Source organism: Mesoplodon bidens (genome assembly GCF_964165515.1).
Source record: "Mesoplodon bidens genome assembly, chromosome: 19".
NCBI lineage: Eukaryota > Metazoa > Chordata > Mammalia > Artiodactyla > Ziphiidae > Mesoplodon > Mesoplodon bidens.
The window spans coordinates 12,159,884-12,182,556 of record NC_138179.1 but is presented as its reverse complement, the minus strand read 5'-3'; the positions used below and the strand labels follow the sequence as shown (position 1 = coordinate 12,182,556).

Here is a 22,673-nt window from a genome sequence, read left to right as displayed (position 1 = left end):
ACTAAACGAGCCTCCTACCTGGTCTCTGCATGTCTACTCTTGCCCTTTACAGTCTGGGTTTTACACAGCGGCTCCAATGATTTCTTTAAAAGAGAGATCACATCACATCATCCACTCCAATGGCTTCCCATCATGCCTGGCTCATGGCCTCTTCACGAGCTGGGCCCTGGGGACCTCTCTGCAGTCCTGCCCAATCACTCTCCCCTCCCCTCACTGATTTTGGCCACACCGGCCTCCCTGCCGTCCTCAACACACCCAAGCTCATTCCCACCTTAATGCCTTGGTGAACTAGCCCTTCTCTCTGCCTGAATGCTCTCCCTCTCTTCCCCGCCATGTTCACGGTTCACGCGCTCACTTCACTCAGGTCTCAGCTCAAAGGGCCCCTCTTTTAAGAAGCCTTTTCCGACCGCCCTACCCGTAATGCCTCCCCGGCCCTTCCTGGTCTGTACCCTTCAATCTCTCACCTATTTTACTTTTCTTCACAGCACTTGTTACCACCTGAAAGTTCGTTGTTTTGTTGTTTATTAACTGTCATCTCCACTAGAATAAAAGACCTCAGGAGGGCAGGGGCTTTGCAGCCCAAGAGCACAGAAGAACATGTAGCTGAGAGGTGCTCCATGCACCTTGTCTGACCTACTGACCAACAGGCTGAGTAGACGTAATACATGAGCGACAATACTTTAATCCAAAAGAAGCAGCTGGCTAGGAAAGTTCTCTGCTTCGTAGGCCTTTTTTCCAAGGTATCCGTACTGGGTATGAACTAGCTATCCTCTGCCTGGTTTTATTTCTCCACAGATTTTTCACATTTTCTTAGATTGTGAGAAGATTCTGACCACTCAGGACCTATCACCACTGACACCAGAGCCACTCTGATATTAGGGTGGTCCCTTAGCTGGAGACACTATGAAGACACTACAGTGGGAATCTGAGTATGTAAAGCTTTCGGCTGGGCCAGAGGTTACCTGACACTCTCCCATGGCCACTGGCCTGGCCGGGGGACTGCTGAGTACACTGGCGGGGGGTGTCAGAGGATGGCAGCAATGAACAGAGAAACTGAGGCAACCCAAGGGAAATCAAGGAACATCATATTAATAACAGGGTTCCTGCCCTAAGTTTACAGATTTTATCATCATAAAGTAATATATTATTTCACTCATTAAGTATGATCAAGCAGAATTAGAAAAATTACCAGAAACTCTTAAAATTGTCACATAAAATAATCATGTGCATACATATTATGTAATATACATGTTAAAGAGCTTAACACGGGCTTCCCTGGTGGCGCAGTGGTTGGGAGTCCGCCTGCCGATGCAGGGGACGCGAGTTCGTGCCCCGGTCTGGGAAGATCCCACAAGCCACGGAGTGTCTGGGCCCGTGAGCCATGGCCGCTGGGCCTGCGTGTCCGGAGCCTGTGCTCCGCAGCGGGAGAGGCCACAGAAGTGAGAGGCCCGCATACCGCAAAAAAAAAAAATAAAAATAAAGAGCTTAACACAAAGACAAATAATAAAATTTCAATCCTACCTGTTATACATGAGGCGCTTGAAATCTTGAAATAAAGTGTCTTTGTTTTTGTCAATAAAACCAACGACAGAATAGCTAGTTGAGAAAAAAAAAAAAGAAAATACATTATTCACCAAGCGAGAGCCACTTTTAAGCTTTTCTAGAAGTCTATAAGCCTTTCCACAGTTAAATTATGCAACCAGTCATCTATAAAGCTAATACTGTCCACCCAGTTCTGGGTTAAAGAATAACAAATTCACCTACTGTACAGAGGGGGTGTTGTTTCTATTCCTCAAAAGGAGAACAAACATCAGTGTCATCATTCTGATTAAGATCATCATTCTCTACTGGTTTGTTGCTTACCTCAAGACGATGACTTTTAAAAAGATAGCTGTATTTATCATCCAGCATTCCTAAGATAAAAGCAAAACGGCAACGTACAGGATCTAAGAGTCTCATCCGTAGGGAGGTCAAATGACTTGCCTAAGGCTTGCTCACTGTGTTCAGGGTGGGAGAAAAGAATCCAAGAAGAACTGCAAAGGATGGTAAGATTTGGATAAGCAGACGAGAAAGAGGAAGGCAGATCACACAGGGAAACAGATTAAATGGAAGGGCGGGAGCAGGCACATGCGAGGAGTTCTCAAGAGGAAATGCAAAGGTCAGTGTCCATGGTTTGGAGGAAGGGACGTGAGCAACGTCTTGAAGGTCCAGCTAAGGTTGCAGCTGGTGACAAAGGTAGGAATGGGGGTGGCTCTGCTGCGGTGACTAGCATGGCTCTAGAGGGAGAAAACTGGGGGATGAGGGGGGATAACAGGAAGCAAGGGTTCTGCATGATTACAACAGGCTGAGAGGAGGCTGGGTAAGTAGCAGCCCTACAGAGGCAGCCGCTGCTTACAGCTCTCCTTTCTTGCCTGACTGTATCGTCTTCCTTGTCAATCGCATCAAACCCTGACCCCGCACCGATGTTCCGGCCTTACATGTCTAATTCTGCAAGAACGTTCCTTCAGGCTGGGCTGCCGTGGGCATACTTTAGGGCCGTCAGGTCCAAAATTAGTTCCTTGCGTCCTCCAACCTCGGTCTTCTTCCTAATACCTTCAAGTCTCTTCTGACTGAGCCCCTGAAGTCACCTGTCTCTTAATCTATCACTGGACCTATACAATTCAAACTTCAAACTCCTTATTTTGGCCTTTAAGACTCATGGTGATTTGATCTCAATCTACTTTTCTAGGCGTTTCTACTTCTCTATGCCATCAAAGGATACACTCCAGTCAAATGGGCCTAGTTACTACTTCCTCAATATTTTTAGCCTCCTTCCCACTTTTTCCTATAAAAATAATTCCTAGCACCCAAGGACCAGCATCTGCCTTCCTGGGTTTATCACACACAGTTAGAAGTATTATATCATTTGCTTATTCTGAATTCTGACAACACATTATTACTCATATGGCAATTATTTTCAACCATCTTTTGTTGGATCGGTGGATGTATATAAATGTGTGTATGTGTATATATATATATGGGAGTGTGTGTTAATAAATACATGCACACAACCACATATGTATGTATGCATCTTACATGGAAAGCTCTTTGTGGGCAGGGACCATACTTTATAAAGTATTGTGCACGCAGAAGATACCCAGCAAAAATCTGAAGAAGGGTTGAAGAGCTTAAGGAGAGGAGGGGAAGTCTGAGGCATCAAATATTCCTCTATGGGGCTGGCTGGCTTTCTGGGCTGCGAGTCTGAAAATGTAGTTATTGTCTCAGCTATTCCATAAACTTGCTGTGTGACCCTGGGTAAGAATTGTACACACTCTGCATAAATTTCTTCATGCCCTGCATGTTCTTTAAGGCCTCTGTCCAGCTCTGCAGTTACGCCAATCCGGGCTGTATAAAAAGTACCCTATAAGTGAGGCCTGGATTTTCAGAGGCAGATATCTGCGTAGTACTGGATCTTCCCTCTTTGGTATTCTGGAACCTGGAAATAGCACCAGAAAAAGTGGATAATGGTGCCATCCCAGCACTAACGGCTAGTTTGACGGGGTGGGGGGGTGATAATTTTGAGCCATATTATTTTATGATTCTAGAGTTTTAATTTAAATCAGGAACAGCTATTAAAATTTCCTCAAATGTCTTTTTGGCATTTATAGAGACGATCATTTGCTTTCTGTTGATGTTTAATTTCTTCCTGTAATGGGTTACATGAATAGAATTCCTAATGTAAAAAATAAGCAGAAAGGAAAAGAGGGGACTTCAAACAAAAACAAGATAGTACGCAGTGTTGGGCGGGCAAAACATAGTAAGTGTAGCAGACTGAAAAATGCCACCTTTGAAAGACAACCATGTCAAATTCCCTGGAACCTGCGAATGTCACCTTATATGGTAAAAGATGTGATTACGTTAAGGATCTTGGGAGGAGAAATTCATCCCGTGTTATTCAGGTGGGCCTTAAATGCCATCACAAGTGTAGTTTTAAGACAGAGGCAGATTTAACACAGACACCCTGAAGAGGAAGAGGCAGTGTGACCACAGAGGTAGAGACTGGAGTGATGCAGCCGCAAACCAAGGAATGCTGGCAGCCGCCAGACGCTGGAGAAAGCAAGGAACAATCCTCTAAAGCCTCCAGAGCGTGGCCCTGCCGACTCCTAGATTTCTAACTTCTGGCCTCCGGAACTGTGGAAGAATAAATTTGTACTGTTTTACGCCACCAATTTGTGGTCATTTGTTACAGCAGCCCTAGGAAATGAAAATACTAAGGTAGTTATATTTTTTTAGCTTCATTTTCTTCCCCAATTTCTACTTTTATTGTATTATTACCAGAAAATGCGGCTTATGAGAATGTCACTTTTTCAAATAACGCGTAAAAACTCATGGTAAACCGGTTTTTGCTCACACAGTTACCCAACCACTAGCAGTCCTTTATGTACAGTGGTGACCTTCACCCCTGGGCCTGCAGGCCGGCTATCTCTTCCGCTTGGAACGCCCTCTCTTACTCTTCTCTTCCTAATTCTGTCCTCTGACTAAGCCTCTTTTACTTCTAGGACTCAGCTGGGACGTCACTTCCCACAAGGCTTGGCCACACTCCTCACTCTGGGTTAATGACTCCTCCTCAGTGTTCCCATAATGCCTTGCGTGTCTCCAAATTAACCCTTTCCGTTCTCCATTATAACGACTTATCATGTATTCTGCCTGTATCCTCCACTAAACTGTTAGCTTCTTCAGGGCACGGCCCATATTACCCACCTTTCTATCCCAGTTCTTAACATACTTCCATGGTTTATTTAACCATTAGCTGATTCTGACTGACTGCCAACAATGCCAGGAACTGTGTATGGTCACGTGGTGTGTCTTCAATAAATGTTTGAAAAGCAAGGGATGAATGAAGCTATGCCAATGTTTTTTTAAGTGAAGAAATTAAAATCTACTGGCATATGAAATGGCTGGAAAATGCAAATGAATACAAAGACAATTTCCATATTCCTTGACTATGTTTTCTGAAGTGAGGCTGCATGCAAATCATCACATCGGGTACCAGAGTAAGATACTCACACCACGTCACCTGCATAATGTCGAATTCGAAAATCTCGATCAAACTCCAGGATTTTGTCCGAGGCGCAGAGCTAAGAAATCAAGAAGGGGATGATCTTGAAAACAGACATTCTCTCTTTCCTACAAATATATTCCAACTTAATAGGAGAGGATAATCATGTCACAAATCACGATATCATTATGAAGGAAATCACACTGAGTGGGGCTTGATTTAATTTGGCGAATGTGGTAAAGACTGAGAACTTTCACCAGAAGTCCACATAGTCAGACTTCATTTCTTGGCCGAGTGACCAAGTTCTGGATGATGGAAGGTGAGTGCAAGTGAGGTGAGGCTGTTCAAGGCCGAAGCAGGTAAGAAGTGGGTGATCCTCCTCTGTACTTTCTTTTCACCTCCCACTAGTTGGATGCAGAGAAGGATAGTCCCCAGGGGCTGGAAGAGCCAGAAGAGGGAAGAAGTCTTGTTCCCTGGGAGGGAAACAGACTTTTATCGTCTATGACACTTAAATCTTGGCTGCTATCTTACCACAGCCCAGCCTACCTGGACTGATAGAGTCTCTTTCTCCTCCACGTCCCACTGAAGGAGGACCATATTGAGGGTTTGCTATCTCCTAGGCATGGACATCTCATTCCACACTCACAACTGACATCTAAACTAAGTATTACGGGCTCTCTTTTACATACATGCAAACTAAGGCTCAAAGAGATTCGGTAACTGGCCCAAGGTCCAGCTGGTAAGCAGTAGCTCTGGGAAGGAGTCTTGGGACTGAATGCAATGTCTGTTCTCTCCTATGCACACAACAACCTGGCTCACCTGTCTTCTGCTAAGCCGGGACTCCAGGTCTATCGCTTCTGAGATCAACCTTCTGCGGCTGTTTCTCACTGAAGAGGAACTTTATGGGAAGGCAGTTTTTATATAGCCCTGGGTCTCTATAACTTTCTGCAATTTCCTTACTACAGTAGCGCCTAGATTCTTTGACCGCCCTGAAGGATCACTTGATATCCTACAGATTCAAAAGCTAGACGTCTAAGAATCCACAAGCATTGAGTGCAGTTACATACAAACACCACTTGACTTGTAGTGTCAGACAACAAACAACCCTAACCAGGTTGGTGGGTTCTATGTGGATGTCTAGATTATTAAAGGACTAATTCGCCTATTAATTCAACAAATGAATAATTATAGGAGGTGAGTGTCACACTTCTGAGGTTCCAGTCCTGGCTGTACCACCTACTTACTTGCTCCGTTTCCTTCAGTCATCACTTATTTCAGAGAGCTGGTCTGGAGGTTACATGAACTATGGCGACCAAAGGGTCTAACGTTCAGAGGGGTCTCACTTAATTCCTCTTTCCTTCTCTCTCTCTTATTAACCACTTATAAAATGCCCAAAGGAAAAGGACCCAAGAGATACCTATGCTATTATAATTGAATATTCTTACATTTGGATACTGCAAAGTCTTTTAGATTTTTTTAGATTTTTAGAAGTTTTTAGATTTTTCTTTACTTTATAAAAAATAATACAAGTTACGTATTTATCATTCAACTTTATATGTTAATAATATTTTACACAGTTATTTTATGGTTTATTGGATCATCTGCCCTCCTCTCCATGAACTTTAAGGCATGAGAAACAATTTAGCCCCTAAATAAGCACAAGCCAGAAACTCCTTATTTAGCCTGCCAATAATTTTAGCTAATCATTAATAACCAATAGCAATGATAATACCTGCTTTAACATATAGAATAATAGCATTTATTTAACAGAAAGACTCATAGTGATGAAAATATCCTGACAGCTTGGTTATTTCATTTCTTTCCTTCATTAGGCAAAAATCCCAGAAAAGAACACACAAAAAATTTCCATCTCAGCATTTGTCTGGGGGAGGATGCTGAGGGAGAAAGGAGCCACCTGGTCTGAGAGTTGGGAAAACCTGGGCTCCCACATTAAAAAAAAAAAAAAGAAAGGAAAGACAAAAAAATTCCATCTCCACAGACAAATTACTATTTAGCATTTCCTATCAAGTCAGTAGCAGCTGCTTAAAAGTACCGTACGTACAGTTTCTACTGTAAACATGAAATTATATTTCAAAATATTTGGTTGATAAATTCGAGTGTATAAATGGCCAAGGTGAAACATAAAAAAATGAAGTGATTTCTCACATGAGAACCATAGTTATTTATTTAAACAAAGCGGAGCCTTGCCTGTTTTCGTTTGGAATTCAATATTTCGTAAGATCTATTGGGTATGATTGTGACCAATTCAACTGAATTTGACAAACACAGATGGTCTACCAACGCCAGGCGAGTCTCCCAAACCTGAACTGTGATTATAAAGGACATGTATACCCAACCCCTCAGAGACGGGACATGTGCCCTGTCATCATGCCGTCTCTAAGAGCACCAGTCTCAATTATTTACGTGGCTTCTAACCTGGCTCACGCCTCTGTCCCCAGCACCCAGGATTGTACCTGGAAAATGAGAGGCACTTAAGTATTTGTGTTATAAATAGGAAATGACTGAAGGAATAACCCTAGCTAGACCCCTAATGTCAAAGATCAGACTGTAGCATCTGAAAAGCTGACTTACAGCACGCTACAAGTTAGTCCTCAGCAACAGACCAAGGAGACTATTTTAGAAATAAACTAGTCTAATAATAAATATCAGCCAGTAATCTACTGCTTGATGATCTGTGCTTTCTCCAGTTAGTTGGGGAATCTTACTGTTCTGATTACATAATTTCAGAAAGGACACAGTTAGAATATAGATTTATTCATGCTAAGAAGTGGCAGTGGGTCATAGATTTATATGGAAAGATGGAGGAGCAGAAACGTTGGCCCCTTTCCTTCTGGAAGTGAAGAAGAATGGGGCCTGTTTTTCCTTCAGCTTATGGTTGCTAGACAGGCCTACATTTGTAGGGAACACCTAGGGATGATGGCGTGTCTCTTCTATGACAAATATTATGGCAAGCGTACCATATGCAACGCACAGCACAAATGTTGGATAACCATGACTGCCACCAGCTACCATGGACATGTGATCTGCTTGTAACATTTTTAGAATGTGAAAAATAGGGACTTAAGAGGGATAACCATTCATTTAAGGAGTGGGTTTCCTTGTAACACTACGATTTCAGCTAGAATTTCTCTGTTTTCAAGAAAGTCACACCGTCTGAAGAACTACAGCAGAGAACACATACTACATTTTTATAACTGAGGATTACAGTAAAAAGTCAAGGACAAAAGCTGTTTTCAGTGCCAGAATTATCAGATGCAGGAGCAAAATCCTAGCACATGAACAAGGACTCTGTACCTATTGGTTATAAATGACATCATGCTTTCTAAAGAATCCTGTTCATTTTTCCTATTTCTAGCAAGTTGAATAGTCTAGAGCTCCCTCTCCTGGACATTATGATCTCTATCAATCTCGTCATCCTATAAACCAGAAAGACAGAATTTATCCACAGCAACACATCATTTCATGGATGTTTATGGTCTTTCTCACTTGAGTGGACATTCTTTCAACCCAACATATAAAGTCATTTAATTCCGTCAAACAATGAGGAAAATCTCAATGATCAAAATGAGAGGAAGTTCCCATTATACACACTACCTTTCGGCTGGAAAAATGGCCATGTTTGCCCAGTTTACTGTTAAGTGCTTCCAGGAACATCTCATCGGTGACTTTGCCGACATTCATGCAGGCGTCATCCAGGATGGCAATGATGCCCTTGTGCTGCTGCTCCACGAGGTCCACGATGATCTGATTGTTGAAGTAATCGATCTGTAGGACACAGCAAAGTGGCAATTCCAAAGGGAACGGAAACCAGGAACAGGTGCAACAGCAATGCCTCCATATATATCAGGAGTTTAAGTCACTTTGGCGTCAAAGAGGTGAACAACACTAATGAGGGATAATGCTACAATGAGCACACGTTCTAAGAGAGTTTTTTAAAAAAAAGGTATTTGTGGGACTTCCCTGCTGGCGCAGTGGTTAAGAATCTGCCTGCCAATGCAGGGGACACGGGTTCGACCCCAGCCAGGGAAGATCCCACACGTCAAGGAGCAACTAAGCGCGTGCGCCACAACTACTGAGCCTGCGCTCTAGAGCCCGTGCTGCACAACAAGAGGGGCCACGACAATGAGAAGCCCGCGCACCGCAAGGAAGAGTAGCCCCCGCTCGCTGCAAGAGAAAGCCCGTGTCCAGCAACGAAGACCCAACGTAGCCAAAAATAAAAACAAATAAATAAATTTATTTTTAAAAATGTATTTGTGGACTTTTTATCATAAAACATGTTGTCTTAAATGAGTACAGCTCCAGGCAAAAATTATAAAGTAGATAATGTTTCCCCCTTCGCTAACTCTTGTTTTAATCCTGTCTTCATATGCTGCACCTAACCTTATTCATCAGACCCTCAATCCCTCAATCTGTTGGCTGTTAACCACAAGACCCAGATTCCACTAAGTACCAACAAATAACCTTGAAGTATTCATTGATACTGAACTCAGTGGAGTTAAGGTGTTTCTGAGAACGTGCATTTTTAGTTACACGGCCCTGGCTGACTAGAAATCCCAGAGTATCTCCTTCAGTTTTCCAAAAGTTAAAAAGCACATAGGGGTCTAACAGAGGTTTCCAGGGTACAATATAAAAAATTTAATTCTGAGATATAAGTATCCGTACAGGATAAGAATATGCTTTTCATTTGCTTCCACAAGGCTGAATCAACTTGTAAGTAACGGCAGGCTCTTTAGCCACTTCAGCACACACAAGGTTTGTGCAATAATCCTCTTCTACACCTGTCCACTCTGATGGCCTGCAGCATACATATCACCATACACACAGAAAGCACACATGGCCCTGACTCAGGAAAGCTGTAGTACCTCCTTTGAGGACGGGCAGCTTATACATTTTAATCTTGTGTGTTGATGTGTCCCACCTCATTTAGGAAGTACCTAAACTGACAGTTGTCCCCACTACCTTCTGTAAGATCGACACACTCACAACAGAGTATTACTGTGTCTCATGAATCCCTGTTCAATGCTATTTAAAATCCAAGGGCTCATGCCAGCTATCTGTCTGTGCCTTTCAGCTCCATCCCTAGTCTTCCAGGTCCTCCTCCATATTCCATGGACTGAAAGTCTGCAAACTGGGTGGCTTTCACTTTGTTTTTTATACTTTTCTGGTTTGTCTAAAGCAGTGATTCTCAATAGAGGGTGACTTTGCCCCTCAGGGGCATTTGGCAATGTCTGGACACATTTTAGGTGGTCATGACTAGTAGAACGCTACTGGCATCCAGTGGGAAGAGGCCAGGGATACTACTAAACATCCTACAAAGCACAGGACAGACTCACAACAGTTATCTGGTCTAAAATGTTAGTACAGAGATGGAGAATCCCTGGCCTAAGTATTTATTTTTATTGTGGGCACTTATTACATTTCTCATTATGGAGAGAAGTTATTTCTATCTTTGGAAAAAATATCCTTAGAATATTAAAAAGGCAGGAACTCTGTATTAATTAACAGCTGAAATCGTAGACTTTGTGACTGACTATGGAATTAAAGATTAAGTCTTTTGTGCCAAGAACAAAAGAATTAAGTCCCCCAAATTCCAACTGTCTAACCAAAAGTGATTAGTCTTTGCTGAAGAGTCCAGTAGCTTCTGGTTCACATTTAATGTGGCTTCAAACATTGCTTACAGTCGTGGCTTTCAAACTAGGCTCTTCCAGCAACCTGGTATTCCCAGGAGGTTTCTTAGCGGATGCAGGGGACAAAGAGAGATGAAAGGGGATGGCTCGGGGGCACAGGGCTCTGGGGCTCCCATCCTCACTCCAAATAGAGCAGCTTTGTGCCTGAAGGTCAAGTTCTCAGCACCTAAAAATGACTTGTAAACTACGGCACCAAAATCATGTAAAGGCAAATCAATTAGGGAGACAAGATATTATGAATCTCTTGGTGGAAGTTCATGTACCACCTATGAAATAGACAGTGATCCTGACACCAGTCAAGACTCTAGATCTAAAAACCAATGTACAGGACATATAAGGAACAGAGAAACAGATTAGGTGACACCTCGGGAACTCCATTAGCAAAATCCAGACAGTGGGAAACTCTAAAGAACAAATGACTTATTCTCTCAACAAAAGATTGCAAGGAAAAGAGAGAGAGAGAGAGAGAGAGAGAGAGAGAGGGAGGGAGGGAGGGAGGGAGGGAGGAGAAAATCGATGGATGTTCAAGAGGCCTATCAACCAATCACAACGTAAGTACCTTATTTGGATCCAAATTCAAACGAACTGTAAAAGCAAAACCAAAAACTCTAAGACAACTGAGAAAATGTGAAATGTGGACACTGGCTGCATATTTGGTGACATTAAAGAATAATTACTGTTAATTTTTTAGGTGTGATAATGGTGTCGTGCCTATGTTTTTTTATAAAAGTCTTTATCTTTTAGAGAAACACACTGAAATATTTACAGATGAAATAATGCGATGTCTGAGATTTGCTTCAATATAATCTGGGGGTGGGTGGGGTACAGATGACACAAGACTGGCAATTCACTGATAACTATTAAAGCTGAATGATGGGTACAAGGAGTTTATTATATTGTGATCTCTGCTCTTATATATGCTTGAAATTTTCCATAATAAACAGTTTTTTAAATTAATCACTATGTTCTAAAGTTTGGGGTTTTTAAAGGAAATACTACTTGCCCAGAATGGAGATTCTAATCTGGGGACCCAGTAACTATTATTTTGAAGTGAGCTTTCTGTTACCTCTAGGTCACATTTTTCTTGGTTTATTTCACTAAGAATTGTTTTAAAGGGCTTTTGCTCCTTTTTCAGATGTTTGGAATAGTCTCCTGCAATTGTTGACTTTTCCCTTTATCAACTATGCCTGTGGAATTTGATATTCTGATTGTTAAAGGATATTTTGGGCCAGTATCTCTGAACCACATCTGAATAACAAGTTTTATGATTAAGTTTGCTATAAAAACCTAAGCCCCAGTTACAACTGTGTATTATGCTATGCAACAGATTCGTTCTAAGAAAGCTGCATATAAACTTAATTGAATTACATCTTAAATATGTGATGAGGCTTCACTCTTTAAATCAAAACTGTAGGTATTCCTATTAAAAAGTAATAATACACCCTTTGCTTTATTTGTAAATATGTAGAATTCATACTACTACACTTGAACAAAATTGTTACGGTATTCTAATATTTAACACACGATGGATGGAAGGCAAAGAAGAAATTTGAAGCAGGAAAGCTAGTTACTATACCAGTATCTCCTTCTTCTGAATGGGAGGAGATGGGAAGTAGGAAGCTGGGAAGGAATATAAAAGTCATTTAAATACAGCATTTCAGGGCTTCCCTGGTGGCGCAGTGGTTGAGAATCTGCCTGCCAATGCAGGGGACACGGGTTCGTGTCCCGGTCTGGGAAGATCCCACATGCCGCGGAGCAACTAAGCCCGTGAGCCACAACTACTGAGCCTGTGCGTCTGGAGCCTGTGCTCCGCAACAAGAGAGGCCGCGACAGTGAGAGGCCCGCGCACCGCGATGAAGAGTGGCCCCCGCTCGCCGCTACTAGAGAAAGCCCTCGCCCAGAAACGAAGACCCAACACAGCCAAAACTAAATAAATAAATTTATTAAGAAAAAAAAAAAAAAAAAAAATACAGCATTTCAAATAGCTTTTTACTGCTCACACTGGATATCAAAATACAAATACGGACTTCATTATCTATACTATTTGGCAAAAGGATAAACACAGAAATTTATGGAAGCTCAGAAGTTTTTGAATTTTTTATGTCTGTCCTCAAAATTGTTTAAAAATACAAATTTCAGAGAAAATTACAAGGTCCCATTTCTATCGTGAACAGGAGGTCTAACTGTCATGTTTTTAGCTGTGATCTGTGGTATTGCACCCTGCATCAGTCATACTGTCTGGCTGTATCTTATCGGACTAGTGACAAATGCAAAGTTCACAGAGAGCCAGGAGAAGAGAGGTGATAACTGTTGTGTGACACAAAGGAAAGTAAATGGAAATCAAAGTTAATACACCTGTTTTCATGCACGGGTTTCAGGGAATATGAACCTCATTAACCAAAGACAACAAAATGCCACTTGGCTTACAAAGTAGGAGAAGAAAAAAGGAGAAATAAGAGCAAAAAAAGAAAGAAGGGAGGGGAAGAAACTCAATTGAGAAGCAAAGTTCAGCCAACTGAAGGCATAAGTTGCTGCTCTGAATAACTTAAAAATGATGCTAAACTCTAATAGACAGATGTGAATCAAAAAACCATGTGGTATCAGCTGTAAACTGAACATAAGTTTACTGATTTTCAACTCAGCCTTTTCTGGGTACCAACCAGACAGTCGACCAAATTAGAGCAATCCCACCTATCAACCCTGAAAATGAACTGTAATGTTTCAATACCCCAAAAAGGAAAGCCAAGGCTTAGGCGTTTCAAGCACCCAAGAAGATCAGCAGATACCCAAGATGCTAAGAGTTGACGGTATCATGAACAGTCTGTACGACGAGTCCACTCACGTGCTTCCAGGGGATCCCTTCCCGCTGGTACTCCTCCTGTTCTTGTTTCAGGACCAGCTGAATAAACAGCTGCTGGAGCTTCTCATTGCAGTAATTGATGCAGAATTGTTCAAAGCTGCAAGAAAAGGAATCAATTAGGCTCAAACAAATAAAAAAAATAAACAATAAGGTTTTCAGTACCTTATCCGGTTTACCTGTTGTTGTCGAAGATTTCAAAGCCGTAGATATCCAAGACACCAATAACCGTGTTCTTCCCGTGGATGGTGGTGTCAGAGTTCTTGACCTCAATAATATCATTGATGCGAGAAACAATCCAACAAAAAAGGCGCTCATATATGGCCTGTGATGAAAATGACATCGTAAATTCCTGCCCATTGGAAATGAGTCCCCTGTTTGGATTTGTGATAAGTTTTAAATTCCTATTGAATTAAATTCGTATTGACCTCCTCCTTATTGTTTAGCATAGCTGTTAATCCTCTAAGCTGAAAAATGAGAAATGCAGATCATCTGTTTAAAAATTATCAGACGTAGCATGATGGTCGGAGTTTTAAAGGATTATTATGGGTCACTACGTGTGTTGTATTCCAACAACATTCCTTAGGTGTGTTTCTGTGCCCTGCTAAGACCAATAATTTGCCCACTGCCTCATATAAGTCACTTCATTTTAATCTCATCAACTCTAAAAAGCAGAGAACCAATGAGTTCTATGCCCTATGGATTCTAAATATATAAACGTTGATTTATAATGCTAAATAAAGATCTGAGCCAAAAGGCCACCATTTCAAATTCCTTGAGAATCAAACACAGTCAATGCACAAGGATACACACGCAAACACACACAGGGACAAAGGCACCACACACTCACGCACATTCACATCCTGACACAAACGTGCACTGCAGTGTCACATCTTTAGAAAACCTTTCCTTAACATCTCCCTCCAGCAACCCGCTCTCTTCACCTGCACACACCCATACACGTCACCTCCACTCCTCCCCTCCCCCTCCCCCCTTTACACCTCCAGCCACTCCAGTCTTCACTCCTCTCTCATGACTCCACTGAAATGGCTCATCAAGGACCCCAAGCACCTCTGTATGGACCCTTTCTTGTACCTCTACAGGGACATCTTACTCAGATACTCAGCATCATTCAACCCAATTTCCTACTCTTGTCTTGAAACATTCTGCTCTCTGGGATTCGTAATATCACACTTGCTCGTTTGCCTGTTGGTTTTTGGCCACGCCAGGTGGCATGTGGGCACTTAGTTCCCCAACCAGGGATCGAACCCACGGCCCCTGCAGTGGAAGTGTGAAGTCTTAACCACTGGACCCGCAGGGAAGTCCTGAATCCGCACTTTCTTCATTTTCCTCTTATTTCACTGGCTGCCCCTCCTCGGCGGCCTTTAGGAGGTCTCCTCCTCTACCTGATCTCTAAAAGCTGGAGCCCTCCCTAGTCCTCTTCTCTTCACTCCCTATCTCCTCCCCTTTAAGTCATTTCATACAGTATTAAAGAACGGTGATATAATATTACCCCTAAATGTATCACCTGAATGCAGACCTCTCCTCTGAGCTCCAGGCTCCCGCATCTGACTGCCTACCTGACCACTCTTGTATGTCCCACAGCTGTCTCAAACTTACGTCCTGTCTGGACTATTGATCCTCCCACTTCCTAAAACTGTTCCTACCCAACACTTTTTTTAAAATTTAATTAATTAATTTATTTTTATTTTTGGCTGCGTTGGGTCCTCGTTGCTGCGTGCGGGCTTTCTCTAGTTGCGGCGAGCGGGGGCTACTCTTTGTTGCATCGTGCGGGCTTCTCATTGCGGTGGCTTCTCTTGTTGAGGAGCATGGGCTCTAGGTGCGCAGAATTCAGTAGTTGCGGCATGCGGGCTCAGTAGTTGTGGCTTCACGGGCTCTAGAGCGCAGGCTCAGTAGTTGTGGTGCACGGGCTTTGTTGCTCTGCGGCATGTGGGATCTTCCCGGACCAGGGCTCGAACCCATGTCCCCTGCATAGTCAGGCAGATTCTTAACCACTGTGCCACCAGGGAAGTCCTTCCTACCCAACTTTTAACCATAAATAAATAGAAACAGAAACTTGGGGATTCATTCACTCATTAAATGTTTGCTGGGTACCTGCCCTGTGCAGTTTGTGGGAGATACTGTACCAAGTAACGTGAACGTTGTCTCTGTCTCCAAGGAGCTCAGGGAGTAGAGTGAAGGAAAATCACACACGCGCGCGCACACACGCACACAGATGAGGTGCATGGGGTGTGAGGAGACTTCAACCTGTTCAGTGTTCAGAAAGGCCAGGGATGGCTTCTCTGAGAAAGTGGGCTGAGATCAGAAGGATGGTAAGAGTTAACCAGGGGAGAGGGGAGAGAGGAACAATCCAGGCAGAGGAAACAGCATGTGCAGAGGCCCTGTGGCTGGAAGGATAAAGGGATAAAGAAAACATGTAAGGCCTGAGAGAAGTCTGATGTGGTAAAGGGGAGAAATGAGTCTGGAATATGGCAGGAAATGAGACAGGAGGGGTGGGTTGGACCATGTCAGAAACTAGCCTTGATTCCATCATCCCCAGGACAACAGGTCCTGTGGATTTTATTCTCCAGATACAGTTTGTCTCAAATCATCCTCTTTTCCCCATTTCCACTGCTACTTTCCCTGTCCAAGCTGCTATCACCATCCTCCTGGCTTACTGAAATATCCTCTTAATTGGTCTCTTTGCTTCCACCCTTGCCCTACCCACTGCCCCATAAGATTCTCATACTAAGGTCAGAGCCATCATTTTAAAAAGTCAAACTTGATGACATGGCCTCTGCTTAAAATATGCCACTCTCCATTGCATCTGGATAAATTCAAATTCCTTTGAAGACTAAAAACCAAGCAAGAGGTTTACAAGAGTGAAAAATGGAATATGTAGCAACCTAATCAACCAGCAAACAAGAAAAAGAGAAAATGTAAACTTGGGAAAATAAAATATTTGCCACATGGATAACAGACAATAGGTTAAAGTTATGAGCTCTTACAAATGGACAATAAAAAGATAACAGCCCCAAAGAAAAATGTACAAACCTATAGCCAAGCAATTCTCAGAACAGAGGTAAATACTTTACAAAGATAGGAAAAGATGCTCAAATACACTCGCAGTGAAAACTAAAGTAACAATGAGGTATCACTGTACACCCAGAAAATCAGTCACTTAAAGCTTCAGATCAGGGTGTCCTTTGACCTGCTCATTCCCGGGAAGCCATCTAACTGAAATAAAAGCGCTGGTGTGTAAGGGAAGATGGACAAGGATTTGCAGCATTGTTTGTCGTGGCCAAAAAAAAAAGGGAACAAGGCGAATGACATAAGAGGTGGATGGTTAATAAATTATGGTGCCATCACCACACAGACACTAAAACAATGGGTCCGTCAGTTGGCTTGAAGGAGACTTGCACGAAGCGTTATCGAGTGAGGAAAGCAAAACGAAGGGCCACAAAAGGGGCCTGTGCAAGCGAGGGGCCCTGAGCTCCCCCGTCAGTCGGCTTCTGCTTTTCTGAGAATGTTTCTGGCAGCGATGCTCACAGCCGTGGGGTGTTGAGACCGTGATGGTCAAAAAATACCACTCTGGTTTCAAAAGGCTTAACCTACTTTCAAGGAACGTCTGAACACCTCCTCATAGAATTTCACTAAAAATGAAACTGAGGTCAACACCAGGCTGTGAGATAATAGAAAATATACTGGTCTCTGCCCCTGGTTCCTGGCACAGAGCTCTTGAAACCCTTGTAACTTCCTAAGTGGTAAGAACACTCGGAGCATCTCTTGTTCTGATATTTGTCTTAGACCCCATCCCTGACCCGGGGCTCCTAAAACCTTTGCAAAGTTCTGAGTGATAAAAGCATTAGGCACATCTTTACTCTACGGAGGTGACTCTGAGTGTGCTCCTAGCTGGGGGCTGGGCACCAGAAAGACCAAGCCATGATTAGAAGCTTAGAATTTCCAGTCCCACCTCTCATCCTCCAGAGAGGGAAGAGGGGCTGGAAATGGAGTTAATAACTGACCGTGCCTACATGAGGAAGCTCCATAATATCCCCAAAGTACAGGGTTTGGGAGCTTCCCAGTTGGCGAACACATCCACACACTGGGAGGGTGATGTACGCCAACTCCATGGGGACAGGAGCTCCTGTTCTCGGGACCCTCCCAGACTTTGCCCTGTAAATCTCTTCATCTGGCTGTTGGTCTGTATCCTTTATCATATCCTTTAATAACTCGTAAATGTAAGTAAATGTTTCCCTGAGTTCTGTGAGCCACTCTAGCAATTAATGGAATCCAAGGAGGAGGTTGTTGGTACTTCCCATCTATAGCTGGTTGGTCAGCAGCACAGGTGATAAGCGTGTGTGTTGGGGCGGGGGGTGGACAGGCTTGCGGGACTGAGACCTTAACCTGTGGGATGTGATACTATCTCCGGTAGACAGTGTTAGAACTGAGTTAATTGTAGGACACCCAGCTGGCATCACAGAGAACTGGTGGTGTATGGAAACACCTCCACCCCGTGACGTTAGAAATTTTGATACCAGAACCCTCGCAAGGCAGACACAGTGCCCTTAAAATCCCACCTTGGCGAAGGCATCCCTGCCGTAGCTGGCTTCCTGTTCTGTGTGTTGCTTGTCGATGACATCACGACCCGTAGCCACCGTCCGGTAAAGGAGGGCTTTCTCAACCATATCTGTCTTGGTGGACAGCAATTCTGCTATGATAGATACAAGCCTGCCATTTTCAATCAGAGGAATGTCACCATCCACTACAAACTTCAAATTTCCCTGTATCAGAAGAGAAAAACCAAGACACACCACTTCCAATGAGATTCTGAAACACGATGTCAGGGATATATTTACTAGTTTAAGAGAGAATTCCAAGGGACCTTGTTCGGAGCACCTATTTTCCTAAATCTATTAATATCTCAACATATAAAAACCTAGTGTTTTATGTATTTTTTCCTTCTCCAGACACTCATCTATATTTTCATTTTCAGCATATGTTTTTGATGGATGGAAATTTTACATTTTTATGTAGTCAAATCTATGAATCATTTGCTTCAGGGTTTCTCCTTCTTTGGTGTTATACTTAGATCATTCCTACTCTGAAGATTTTATGAATATTTAATATGTTCTTCTATTCCTCATACAGCTATTCTTACATTTAAGCTTTTTATCCACCAGAATGTATGTTGGTATGTGGTGTAAAGTAAGAATTTAACTTTATTTTTTCAGATGGTTAGTTGCTCCGACACCCTTAATCGAATAGTCTAGCTTTTCCTCCTGATTTGAGATATCACCTTTATTACATATTAATTTCCACCAAGTTTTTGAGTCTCTTTATATTCCACTCATTCAATAAGCAATAAATACTTATTAGCCACCTACCAAGTGTCCAGCACATGAACTAATCTGTTGATTAATCTGGTGCTGAATTTATGCAGCAAGTTTTAAAGTCCTGTGGCTTTTACTATCATTTTAAACCTGGTGGAATTAGTCGTGCCTCCTCTCCCCTGCTCCCCCTACCCTACTACTCTAACACATTTTATTCGACTTTCTTACATGTTCATTGTTCTAGGTAAATTCTAGAATCATTATGTCAACTGAAAAACAAAATTCCTCTTTGGATTCTGAAGGATTATTGTAGCACCGTATTTATAAACTAGTTGAAAGAATGAGACAATTTAGAATGTTAAAGTCTTCCTAGTCAGGAACATTTAAGAGATTGTTTATATACTGCTATATGATATTTTTCATATAGGTCCTGTGTACTTCTGATTCACTTAGAGTTAACTCTCACTGCAGGAAAGTGAAAGGTCGTTTTTATTCCAGATTTGTATCCATGTTGTCACTCATTTACTACCAGGTTACATGTTTATTATGTTTTCAACATCTCTAATCATACAGACAGTAATGAAAGGACTCCGACCGATGGTTCTTTCCTTCTAAGGTTGGTGTGATGTGTGGAAAATAACCTGTGCATAAGTGGGCCACGGTGGTCCGTGGTGTTGGCTGCAACGAACTGGATGTGCTTTTAAGCCAGTCATTTCCAACCTATAAAATGAGATCATCAAAATTCTAGTTCTAGAAATCTATGATTCTATGTTTCAAATGCCTTTAGAAATTTGCTCCGTTCAAAAGATTTTAGCTTATCCCACTGGTGGTCACATCACTGCTGAACTCTTTTACCTTTGAAATTAACCAGTTCGAAGTCTGACATACCGGGAAGGCAGTGAACTAAAGCCACAGTCTGAAAACCCACAGTGGCTTGGAGAATCCCTCATATTATTATAACACGTTGGAGGAAACTACAGATGGAGTAATTTCTTCAAAATGTCAGAGGAATTTTCTCTACATAAATTACTTTTTACAAAACCCCAAACCTTCTGAAAGAACATCCTAGTCCCACAGGGAGGCGAAGAATTCTGAAAGGCGTCCCCACTCACCAAGTGAAGAATAGCACCCAGAATTTTATACACTGTTTGAATCTCCTCGGGTTGGAAGCCAATGACTTTCATGGCGTCAGCTACTACTTTGAATTCTGCAGCATCATTGATAGACGACTAGGAATGAAAACAGGAAACTGAGGTCACAGACACTGCATGTGAGCATTAACATCCAGAAACTATGAGACTAAATTCAAGTGTAGCCGAGGTCTTGATGCCTTTGGAGTAAGTCGTTGAAGGGATGATGGGTATCCAAAGAAAATAAAAATGATTTCAGGGGTAGAAACATAACGCAGCACCCCCGATGCCCAACTGTGAGAGTCGCCATCACCTAAGACAAGCACCAGGAACACTTCTGGAACCTTCGGTGAGGCAGCAAGTCCTGAGCTGGCTCGGGGAAGCTCCAGGATGAGTGGCGGAAGTGGCATGAGATGTGAGACCACAAATGGAAACTCCTGACTGACGGAGCCTCCGAGACGTATGCCTAGCTACTGTCGTCTGTGGCTTTCTGTTCCGCAATTAGTCTCGTCCAGGCTGGGAACAACACTCCCACGCTTGTACGGTCCGGCTGTCTACTGCACAGGTGAGGACGGGCAGGCCTCCCAAAGCCCAGCGGCCTGCCTTGACCACTCAGCGAGCTGGGAAATGGCCTGGGGCTCTCACTTCACGTCTTCAGGCGTTCAGCACACACGCAGCAAGTCAGGTCTTGAAAAGGCACCGAAGTGCTGCTGTAGAGTAAGTGTCTGTCCCCCGACCCCCAAATTCGCAGGTTGAAATCCTAACCCCCAAGGTGATGGTGTTAGGAGGTGGGGTCTCTGGGAGGTGCTTAGGTCTTGAGGGTGAAGCCCTTACGATGGGATTGGTACCCATATCAAAGAGACCCCAGAGATCCCTAGGTCCTTCTGCCCTGTGAGGACACAGCAAGCAGGCGCCACCTCTGAACCAGGAAGCGTGCACTGACTCTGCAGGTGCCTTGATCTTGGACTTCCCAGCCTCCAGAATTGTGAAAATAAACTTTTGTTGTGTATAAGGCACCCCAGTTTATGGTATTTCTGTTGTAGCAGCCCAGCTAGACTAAGACGGGGGTTCAAAGATAAATCGCCTGCCTTGAGGACCTGTAGCCCTCAGGTTGGAAATACAAGTGTGTCAATAAAATTTACAATAAAGCAACGGTAACTGCCTATCTTAGCAGTTTTCCCAAAGCAGCATCTGCGCAGGGCCTGATCTCTTCCTTGGTGAGTTTCTGCTCTGGCCGGGACACAGAGACCTGGCCTGACGCTCACCTGCTAAGGAAGAGCACAGGGAGGATCCCCCTCTGCCTGATGAGCACGTGTTCCTCTAACGTCCAGGACACGACCGGGCAAGCTCTTCCCCCTCCCAGCTCTCTGAGTGAGATAGTCAACCTTGTCAAGTCTCAATTTCCTCGTGGGTACAATGGGAATAATAATACCTTTCTTACAGGGTTGGTGTGGGAATGGAATGAGAATTCATAGAAAGCACCTCCCTAGCTCCTAGCACATAAAAAGCACTTGAGTATCAGATATCACTATTATTAGAAGCTGCAACCATGTCAAAACTGTAAAGAAACCAGACACAAAGTCTACATGTCCTACTGAGGAGAACTGTCAGCTGCTTACCTAACAGGCATTCCCCAGCCCCACTTCTTTCTTGTTGAAAGAACGCTGATTTGTTTATCCATCCCTGAGTGCACCCGTTCTTCAGAATTGGTGCCAGCCTCAGGAGGTAAATCTTCATTGGTCTAAACAAATCACAGGGACCTTATTCCCTTTACCAAGTGATTGGTCAGCCATGGGCATGTGATGCCATTCTGGTCCGTAAGACATGAGGTTTCCCTAGCTTATCAAGGGTTACGGCCAGGAACGTTTCCTCTGCCTGTGACTCCTAGAACTGCTGCTGCCATTTGGGGACCATGAGGAAAATCAGCTGTAGCAGACCAGCCCGATCCAGTGAGGATGGCAGAACTGGTAAGTGGGAGAAACAAACGAACATCTGGGTCCCTATCAACATTGTTAAGGCACTGAATTAACCACGTCTGGAACTGCCCCATCCTAGGGCTTCTTGTTATGTGAGAGAACCAAGTTCCTTATTGTTTTTGGTGACTTTTAAATGGGTCTTACCTTACCTGTAACCCACAGGGTCGTAAATGTACATGAGTCCTATATTTTAGAATAGCTAAGTAAAAGTATGATACACAGAGTGCAATACTTTATAGTTACTAAAATCATTCTATTAATTTATATTTGTTTACATGGGAAGATATTAACGATTATATTATAATATAATAAAAGGTTTATTTCATCAGGATTTATTATATGATTCCATGAATAAATATATACAGATAAACTGTTGTTATCGATAATTATCTCTGGATGGTGAGCTTTAGAATATTTTTATTTCCTTTTGGTTCATCTTTATTTTAGGTTTTGACTGTGATCATGTATTGCTTCTTTGTTTTTATTAGAGAGGCAGAAAAAAAGGAGGGGGAGGAATAGGAATGGAAAACTTTGATGGAAAGGGAACCTAAGCTAAATTTAGCTTTGAAAAAAAGGCTAAATGTTTATTTAATACTTGCTTTCTGTGGGGCTCTACATGACCGGGCCAAAA

At 42.9% G+C, this 22,673-nt stretch overlaps 1 protein-coding gene across 4 annotated transcripts in view; it reads right to left on the bottom strand.

The window, feature by feature from the left end:
* Positions 1–22,673, bottom strand: part of MYO1D (myosin ID) — a 347,920-nt gene that overhangs the window by 214,413 nt on the left and 110,834 nt on the right. For all 4 annotated transcript variants that reach the window (XM_081218208.1, XM_081218209.1, XM_081218210.1 and 1 more), the window contains exons 7-13: positions 20,049–20,165; positions 18,184–18,387; positions 13,783–13,928; positions 13,589–13,703; positions 8,654–8,824; positions 5,047–5,117; positions 1,522–1,596 (exon numbers count right to left, since the gene is read on the bottom strand). In XM_081218208.1, the coding sequence (XP_081074334.1) occupies positions 1,522–1,596; positions 5,047–5,117; positions 8,654–8,824; positions 13,589–13,703; positions 13,783–13,928; positions 18,184–18,387; positions 20,049–20,165 (899 nt within the window). The remainder of the gene's footprint in view (positions 1–1,521; positions 1,597–5,046; positions 5,118–8,653; positions 8,825–13,588; positions 13,704–13,782; positions 13,929–18,183; positions 18,388–20,048; positions 20,166–22,673) is intronic.